At 46.6% G+C, this 9979-nt stretch overlaps 1 protein-coding gene across 2 annotated transcripts in view; it reads left to right on the top strand.

Annotated features, from left to right (window-relative positions):
- Positions 1-4987, top strand: part of SALL1 (spalt like transcription factor 1) — a gene marked incomplete at both ends in the record, with an annotated part of 13472 nt that extends 8485 nt beyond the window's left edge. For both annotated transcript variants that reach the window (XM_082062973.1, XM_082062972.1), the window contains 2 exons: positions 58-3470; positions 4547-4987. In XM_082062973.1, coding sequence (XP_081919099.1) covers positions 58-3470; positions 4547-4987 — 3854 coding nt within the window. The remainder of the gene's footprint in view (positions 1-57; positions 3471-4546) is intronic.
- Positions 4988-9979: the final 4992 nt, after the last annotated feature.

The following is a 9979-nucleotide window of genomic DNA, read 5'->3' as shown; positions in this document are numbered from 1 at the left end:
ATATATTTTTTTTCTGTTACTGTTTGGTTCCTAATCCATCATCTTTTGATGTTTTAGGAGACACAGAAAAGGGTCAAGCAAATCGAACCACTAAGAACAAGGACGCCCATGTCTGTGGCAGGTGCTGTGCTGAGTTCTTTGAATTATCAGATCTCCTGCAACACAAGAAGAATTGTACTAAAAATCAATTAGTTTTAATTGTGAATGAAAATCCAGCTTCTCCTTCTGAAACCTTCCCTCCTAGTTCCCCTTCTGATAATCCTGATGAACAGATGAATGACACAGTTAATAACACAGATCAAGTAGACTGCAGTGACCTTTCAGAGCATAACAAACTTGACAGGGAAGAATCCATGGATGTGGAGGCTTCCAGCATTCACAATAGCAGTAGCAGTTCCAAGAGCGTCAACAATAGTATTACAAGCAGTAACAGCTCCACAATGGGTACCTCAGCTGTAACAACCTCTCTACCTCACATAGGGGATCTGACGACATTAGGCAACTTTTCTGTGATCAACAGCAACGTAATAATCGAAAACCTTCAGAGCACGAAAGTGGCGGTGGCGCAGTTCTCGCAGGAGGCGCGATGTAACGGCGCGTCGAGCAGCAAACTGGCTGTGCCGGCCCTGATGGAGCAGCTCTTGGCGCTACAGCAGCAGCAGATCCACCAGTTGCAACTGATTGAACAGATTCGGCACCAAATATTATTGTTGGCTTCCCAAAATGCAGACATGCCAACGTCTTCGAGCCCTTCTCAAGGTACTTTGCGAACATCTGCCAACCCCTTGTCCACGTTAAGTTCCCATTTATCCCAGCAGCTGGCTGCAGCAGCTGGATTAGCACAAAGCCTTGCTAGTCAATCTGCCAGCATCAGTGGTGTGAAACAGCTCCCCCCTATACAGCTACCTCAGAGCAACCCTGGCAACACTCTAATTCCATCCAGTAGTGGCTCTTCTCCAAATATTAACATATTGGCAGCAGCAGTTACAACGCCGTCCTCAGAAAAAGTGGCTTCAAGTATTGGTGGCTCACAGCTCAGCAACCCACCAGTATCAGCATCATCTTCACCAGCTTTTGCAATAAGCAGTTTATTAAGTCCTGCATCTAATCCACTTCTACCTCAGCCCACCCCTGGTAACTCTGTGTTCTCCAGTCCCTTGTCCACTCTTGGAACACCTGCAGAGGATTTAAACTCCTTGACTGCCTTGGCACAGCAACGAAAAAGCAAGCCACCAAATGTAACTGCTTTTGAAGCGAAAAGTAATTCGGATGAGGCGTTCTTTAAGCATAAATGCAGGTTCTGTGCTAAAGTGTTTGGGAGTGACAGTGCCTTGCAGATTCACTTACGTTCTCACACTGGCGAGAGGCCGTTTAAATGCAACATATGTGGAAACAGGTTCTCCACCAAGGGAAACTTAAAAGTCCACTTTCAGCGTCACAAAGAAAAATACCCTCACATTCAAATGAACCCGTACCCGGTGCCAGAGCATTTGGACAATATTCCGACAAGCACGGGGATTCCTTATGGGATGTCTATACCACCGGAGAAACCTGTCACAAGCTGGCTGGACAGCAAGCCGGTGCTCTCCACCCTGACGACTTCTGTTGGCCTGCCACTCCCACCAACAATTCCAAGCTTGACCCCATTCATCAAAACTGAGGAGCCCCAGCCGATTCCCATTAGCCATCCTTCCGCGAGCCCTCCCTGCTCTGTCAAGAGCGACTCGGGAGCAGCTGATCCCACGTCAAAAATTTCCAACGGACTTCCCGATGAGGTAGAGGCTGGTGCTTTGCTTACCTCAAACGGCAAAATGGAAGAAAACCCTCAAAACGCAAGCACCGTCACGAACGCAAGCGGCTCCGTGAGCTCACCGGCAGTGGACTCGGGCTCCAGCGCTGTCGCCACTTTTACAAATCCACTGATGCCTCTAATGTCAGAGCAATTTAAGGCAAAGTTTCCATTTGGAGGACTATTGGATTCAACGCCAGCATCCGAAACGTCAAAATTGCAGCAACTGGTAGAAAACATTGACAAAAAGGCATCCGATCCGAACGAGTGTATCATTTGCCACCGAGTTCTCAGTTGCCAGAGCGCACTGAAAATGCATTATCGCACACATACCGGTGAGAGGCCATTTAAATGTAAAATCTGTGGTCGCGCTTTCACTACTAAAGGCAACTTAAAGACTCATTACAGTGTCCACCGTGCCATGCCCCCGCTGAGGGTACAACATTCGTGCCCGATCTGCCAGAAAAAATTCACCAACGCTGTTGTGCTGCAGCAGCATATCCGAATGCACATGGGAGGGCAGATCCCCAACACCCCGGTCACAGAGAACTATCCCGAGTCAATGGAATCAGATACGGGATCTTTTGACGATAAGAATTTTGATGATATAGACAACTTCTCAGATGAGAACATGGAAGACTGTCCTGACAGCAGCGTGCCGGATACACCCAAATCTGCGGATGCGTCGCAAGACAGCCTGTCTTCTTCCCCTCTGCCCCTGGAAATGTCGAGTATTGCTGCTTTGGAAAATCAGATGAAGATGATCAACGCAGGACTTGCTGAACAACTTCAGGCAAGCTTAAAGTCGGTTGAAAATGGGTCAGTGGAAGGGGACGTTTTGACTAACGACTCGTCATCTGTCGGTGGTGATATGGAAAGCCAAAGTGCTGGAAGCCCTGCTGTCTCAGAGTCTACCTCTTCCATGCAGGCCTTGTCCCCATCCAACAGCGCTAACGATTACCACAAGTCACCAGGTATCGAAGAGAAACCAGTCAGAGCTTTACCAAGTGAGTTTGCCAACGGTTTGTCTCCAACCCCTGCTAACAGTGGTGCTTTGGACTTGACATCTAGTAACACTGATAAAATGATTAAAGAAGAGTCTCTGAGTATGCTCTTTCCTTTCAGAGACAGAGGTAAATTTAAAAACACCGCATGTGACATTTGTGGCAAAACATTTGCTTGTCAGAGTGCCTTGGACATTCATTACAGAAGTCATACCAAAGAGAGACCATTTATTTGCACAGTTTGCAATCGTGGCTTTTCCACAAAGGGTAATTTGAAGCAGCATATGTTGACACATCAAATGCGAGATCTACCATCACAGCTTTTTGAGCCCAGTTCCGGTATCGGCCCTAATCAGAACTCTTCGGTTATGCCCGCGAATTCGCTGTCGTCGCTCATAAAGACTGAGGTGAACGGCTTTGTGCACGGCTCTCCCCAGGACAGCAAGGAAGCGCCCTCCGGTCTCGTCACCTCGGGCCCGCTGTCCTCCTCGGCCACGTCTCCCGTCCTGCTCCCCGCTCTCCCCAGGAGAACCCCCAAACAGCACTACTGCAACACGTGTGGGAAAACCTTCTCTTCCTCTAGTGCTCTGCAGATCCACGAAAGGACACACACTGGTGAGAAACCTTTTGCCTGCACTATATGCGGAAGAGCGTTCACAACAAAAGGCAATCTGAAGGTACTTTTCCCTCTTGCTGTTCTTAGGGTTCGTTTTCTCCTTGCTGGGGGTTTTTAATTTTTTTCACATCTGTTGATGTTGCAAGCAGTGGTACCTTTGGGTATCTGTGGCGTGACAAATGGTGTGTTTAGTCAGCTCTGGTAGACCTTGATGGGCTTTTGTTGAGCGTTCGCGTTGGCAGCCGGTCCGGAGCATGAGCTGGTTTTGATGCTTAATTAAAATTCATCTGCCAGCAAAGACTGCCTGTGTAGAGGGAGAAATGGAACAGCCAAATGATGGTAAGGAGTGTTAATTAACAGAGAAATAGGTTTTGTAGCTCGCACACCTCTTTAAGAAGTGAAAGGCTCTCGGATGTGCTGTTTTTCATAACTATCGTGTAAGATGATGAGTGTTTAAAAAAACTATTAACATAATTCTGGAACTAATGGGTATTAATTTAATTGATTATATAACTAACATTTCCTACTGATATGTGTTTGAAAAAGCAAATATACTTAAGTTTGAGAACACCAGTTGAGCACTTTACTGTGTACATTTTTCTGTTGACAGAGTATTTCTCTAGAGGTTGCTGCCAGTAATGCGAGATGAATAATTACTTTCAGGCCATTCTGTCTATACACGAGGCTCTCCAATGAGCAATCAGTAAAGGATACTTTCTGCCTGTCTGCAGAGGACGTTTACAGGGTAAAGGGTGTCAAATACAATACTTACCATTGCAATGGAAGTGGACATAGCAATTCTAGCCCTGAAAGCAGCTATCTGCAATAGATGGAATAACGTCAAGTCATTATAAACTAAATACATGTAATAAAACAAAGGGTAACAAGCAATGCATTGTTCGGCAGAAAAGCAGGGTGTTCTGGGTAATGGCGATGAGCTAATCCAGAAGAAGTTTATTTATTATTCCAGATGGGAAATGGAGCCCTCCATCCGCTACCTGTAGTGCCGTTCATTATGTAACGAGACTGGACACTTTTGTGGCCCGCTGCCTTCTTTGTGATCAAAATAAGTTTGAAATCCCTGTCAACCCCTCTTTTTTTGTTTGTTTGTTTCTCCCTTTCTTTCTTTCTTTCCAGGTTCACATGGGCACTCACATGTGGAACAGTACTCCTGCGAGACGAGGCAGGCGACTCTCCGTGGATGGGCCCATGACGTTTCTAGGAGGCAATCCCGTCAAGTTCCCAGAAATGTTTCAGAAGGATTTGGCTGCGCGGTCAGGGAATGGAGACCCCTCCAGTTTCTGGAACCAGTACGCAGCAGCACTCTCCAGTGGCTTGGCCATGAAGACCAACGAGATCTCGGTCATCCAGAACGGCGGCATTCCTCCGGCGCCAGGGGGCCTGGGCAACGGGGGCAGCTCTCCCATCAGCGGCTTGACGGGAAGCCTGGAGAAGCTCCAGAATTCGGAACCCAACGCACCTCTAGCTGGTCTGGAGAAAATGGCAAGCAGTGAAAATGGGACAAACTTCCGTTTTACGCGTTTCGTGGAAGACAACAAAGAAATTGTAACAAACTAGGAAAAAAACCACCTCCCTAAATAACATTCCTGCAAATAGTGCAACCTAGGGTTGCTTTTTTCAAGCTGCAGGCTACAACATTACAAAGACGTTCTTTTGTACCGTGTTCTACTTCTAGAGTTCTAAGAGAGCTTATTTATTAGTGATATAATCCTGCTTTGCAAACAAATGCAAGCATTAACTTTGGTCTCCTGTATTTTGAACTAAATACTAATCGACTAGAGTGCTGTAAACTTGCTGTAACATTTATGGCAGTTGCAAGTCTGTTCTGCTAGGTGATCTTATTCTGGCATTAACTTATTTTCTATATCCAGTTTAACATGAACTCTGGTATTGATGCGATGCCTCAGTGATGCATTAGGTCTCTAATAAAAGTCTGTATATAAATGTACACTTTGATCCTGCTGGAAATTTTATCAGCAAACACATTGTTTAATTTTTCCAAACCGACTTAAGAAAAGGACTGAAACAACATAGACTGAATAGTGTGGGTCCTTTACACAGCTCAGTTTTTGATTTTTATTATAAAATTAAAACTGCTTTAATTTTTGTAGGTTTAACATTTTCCGTTTTGAACTGTTATTTGTATTGTGCTTTTTACTTGAGTCGTCTTAAATGTTAATACATTTCTGTACAGTAATAAGCACGCAGATTATTAGAGAAGATACTGAAGTGTTGTTTTGGTAGTTGAAACTGAGACGTAACATTTTGCCTTGTAGGTATATTCATTCTAGAAAATGTGCTGGACTTTCACAATGCTGCTACGTATGGCATCTTGAACAACTTCCGTGGACAACTGTAGATGCTCCTGTATATACAATAAGACATCACTTTCATTAAAATGTACATACGTTCTGTACAAGACCAAGCCCTACTCCTTGACCAAGGGAACAAGTATAGTGTTTGTTTATTTTGTATTAGGTACTGGGGGGGGCAGGGGGAACCTGGGACTGTTACATGCACTTTCTCGGAAAGTTGAAAGGAAAAGAGGTCCAGTTTCTTTAACATTTAATACTTACTAACAGCAGAGATACTGTAATTTTACTCGAGTAATCAAATACATTTTTGCAACAGATAAAATTTGCTGTCTCTGTGTTTTTAAAGTGTACCTGTATTTAGTAATCACTTTGTATTATTTAGCCTTTCCCTTGGTTAACATGAACTGTTCAGGTTGTATGTGTGTGTTTATATTTGTAAGTATGGGTACACATATATGTATTGCATATTAATTGCTAGTATATTTTTAATACCCCGTAATAGTGGGAAGTTTCTCCTTAACTATTCAACTCCTCCTCATAAAACTGTAGATATTTTGGCATTTTTGATTTCTTTATTAAAAAAAAAAAAATGCTGCTAGCAAAGACCTTATTGAGCCTAGGTAAGTTTCCTTTGAAGGAAATGATTTATCGCATTTAAGGCTTGATTTGGTTCAAATGCTTTATATTTGATATTAATTTTATTCTATGAGATTGTATGTTTGTGGCATGCTTACGCTGCTGTATCTGTGTTAAGATGTCCACTTGCAAAGCCCCATATACTGTGTGGGGTTTATAACTTGATTGTAAGAAAGAAAAAAATAATGCTTTGGCCTTGCACATGATTTGGCTTCCCTTATGCACCTGCAATGATCGTTAACCTCAGTGGGAGTTTGGGGGAACAGAATTCAGCCCAATATTTTCACCCAGTAGAGTTTTATCTCCTCAGATCATTATTTATGAAAAATAAATCAGTTTGGTTGCCTTCAAATCATGCCTTCAAAAATACCCCAGCAGGAGTAACCAATTTTATGTTCGTGTCTATATATATATATATATATTTTTTACAATTCCAAAATTCAGGTATTTTGTGTTATAGGATTTTCTTTAAGGTCAGTGTGGGGGTAGTTGCTTGCCTTGTAAAACAGGAATTAATTGCTTTGCTCTTCCCCCTAGTAGCTTGCGTTGTGAATTGGGTATCACGGAGGATTTAACACTGAAAAGCTGGGGTGAGAAATACTTTTCTTGAGGACTTTTACCCTTCCTATGGTGATGATTCCTTAGTAAAGTATTAACGCTGTAGTCTGAATACCTCTTGGACTTCATGTCTTTAGACCTTTTCCTGTTGGAATGTGATGATTCATCTGGTACGATGCACATTTTTGTTAACATGTAAGTTGTACACTAGAGCCAGCTGGCTTGTTCAATGTGAATATTTAAGAACTTCAAGTCACCTTTTGATCTCGGAAAAAGGTAAATTAAACGGATTTTGATGATTTTATCAATGAAACACTAACTAATTCTCCTTTTAAACCGAGTTTAGAGTTGTGCAACAGGACAGCAAGGAAGGGTTAGTAAACCGCAGTGCTCCGGGGGGGATCCCTTCACGTGGCTTGAGTTTTATCAATAAACGGATGAACTCCAGCCCTGGGACCGGGAACCTCCGCGGTTGGAGCGGAGGCTTTGGGGGCCGACGGGCCCTCAGCCCCCCCGGGAAACGGGGGAGTCGGGGGCCTTCCCCGAGCAACCTGGCTGCTCCGGAACCTGTGCACTTGGCGCTTTTAAGAAAAAAAAAAAAAAGAACAGAAAAAACAAAGTTGGCAGTTTTCCTGCTGGTGCTTTAAGCCCCGGGGGTGCCCGGGGCTGCGGCGCGCGCTGTTTCCGCGCCGACACCCCTCGCGGACACCCCGCGCACGCGGGCGACCGTTAGGAGCGACCGTTGGGGGCGGCTGAGGGACCGTCCCCGTCTCGCTGAGGGGGCGGCGGGGGCCGCCCCGCTGCCGGAGGGGCTGCATCCCCCCCAGGTCAGGTGCGAGCGGCGGCGGCTCCTTTTCCCCCCAGCCTTTCGGAAGCGACTCCTTGAGCCCGCCCCAGGGACGGGGGCTGCGGCCGGAGCGCCTCGGGGACACCCTTTCCTCGGCCGCCCCCTGATTGTGGCGACTGAGCCCAGCTGCTGTGCGGGGGCCGTGCCGGTAAGCCCGTGCGCTGCCCCGCCGGCTCGTTGCCGCGGTTTCACTCGGTGTTTCCCTTGGTGCTGGAGGGGGAATCGGCCCGTGCTCGGTGCGTCCCGTCGCGCCGGGCTTGGTGGGGGTGCCCGGGCTGCTACCCCCGCGGGGCAGGGGGTGTCTTGGTTCCTTCCCCCGAAAGGAGCTGCGGTCCGGCCGCACGCCGGGGCCGTGCCCCGCGGGGACGGGGGCGGCTCGGGGCTCCCCGCCCCGCCGGGCGGAGCGCCCAGCTGGCCGGCTGCGAGCTGCCGGAGAACGGGGGGTGGTGCTGGTGGTGATGGGGAATAACTCGCTCTGGAAATGCGGAATGTGAAATTTCCCGTTACTTGACACCAGGCCGTGGGGACCGGGGGATATTACCTCTCCCCAGGGCTGTCCTCTGGCAAGCGCACAAAGGTGCCCGCGTCGCCTCCCAGCTGGGGACCGCGCTACCGCGCTGCAATTACCCCGCGCAGGATTTCCTATTCACAGACACTGAATTAATCCTTATTCAAGGGCAGATTTTTTTTTCTTTACAGTTTTGATTGCGCGGCCGCATTTTTTTTCATTAGCAACAAAGTTTTCTTCCTTTGCCTTTTTTTTTTTTCCCTCCTCGCCCGTCACAGTTTTATCATCCATTAAAATAAAACGCTGTGGGATGGTGGTTTTTTCTTGGCTTTTTTTTTTTTTTTCCCTCTTCTAAGCGTCAACTATCGTTCAGCACATTCATTTAATCAGCCCGACTAATTTCCTTCACGGAAAGAGACGTGATTTATTTAAAAACGGGACTAACAGCGTGCGAAACTTCCTCGCTCGGGCAGAGCCCGCGGCCACGCCGGTGGGTGAACCGCGGGGCCGCCCCCGCACCGCCGGGCATTTTTGCTCAGCAGACGGCCCTGGAATGTGGGGTTTTCCTCGAATACCGTAGGGAGGAGAGGGAGCGAGGACGTGGCCGCGGAGAGGGGTGCGCAGCCTATTCGCGCTGCCCCGGCCGGGGGGCGGCCCGGCGGGTGGTGGCTTCACTTTCAGGGGGCAACCGCATAGGAAGGCTGAAACGGGCATGGTGGGCTAATTAAAAGGATCCACTGTACCAGGAGAATAGAGAGAGAGAGAAGGGAGTCAGGGTAGCCCATGGGACGGCAGAGATGAGGTTTCTGTATTGGCGAGGCAGGGAAGGGAAGGGGAGCAGCACATTGCCGGGCTGATTTCACGTGCTGCTGATTAACAAATCCTAAACCTTTGCATCAGGGTGAAATAAATGATTCTTCCTACTCTGGGCTGTGGTTTGAGATTTAGGAACAGGTTGCAAGCCCTTGCTGCTGCAGGGGTCAACAAACCTCTCCAACCCTGCTTTGGAAAGAATATTTGCTGACCATCAAAATCAAACAGTTGATGCTTGGTTTGACCTTTTCTTCGGGGCATACTTCTTGCTTTTGAGAGTCCTAAAGTCACAACTACCTGCTTGTGTCTTTGCAGGAGGCCAGTTTTACTTGGCAGGAGAAGGTGTGACTTTGTAGTGTGACAGTTCTTTTTTGCTGTCTCCCTGCCAGTCCTCAGTACCAGAAAAGTACCTCCATTTTTTTCTTTTTTAATAACATTTTTCTAGTTGTTTTCCTTCTCATGAATATGAGTTGACAGAAGTTAAAATAATGTTTTTCAAATAAGTGGGTACAGTTATTTATACAAGCCAGAAGCAATGTGTCTCTTAACTGCTAAGTTGAAATATGACGACTTAAAAGATTTCATGTACAACAGAGTCTTTTGTATAAATACTGATCTCTAGACAATAACTTAAGGAGAAGTAGAGGCTTGAAAATATTAGGGCTAATAGGAAAGAACAGGATTAATTTGAAAGTATGCAACTTCAGTTGAGACCAGAGTTACTGAGAGTTGCATTTATGTTGAGTTTCCTGATTTGATATTTTTGGGGTCTTTTTGCATCCAGGTTGTAGCTAAGGTCAGAGTGACTACCCTGAGCCAGTTCTGCTGGCCGTGGCCTAGCAGATGCTTGGAAGATGGCAAGTGCGTGATGA

The sequence above is a fragment of the Streptopelia decaocto genome (assembly GCF_964273445.1).
Source record: "Streptopelia decaocto genome assembly, chromosome: 11".
NCBI lineage: Eukaryota > Metazoa > Chordata > Aves > Columbiformes > Columbidae > Streptopelia > Streptopelia decaocto.
The sequence above is the reverse complement of the archived record's forward strand: the minus strand, read 5'-3'. Positions and strand labels throughout refer to the sequence as shown.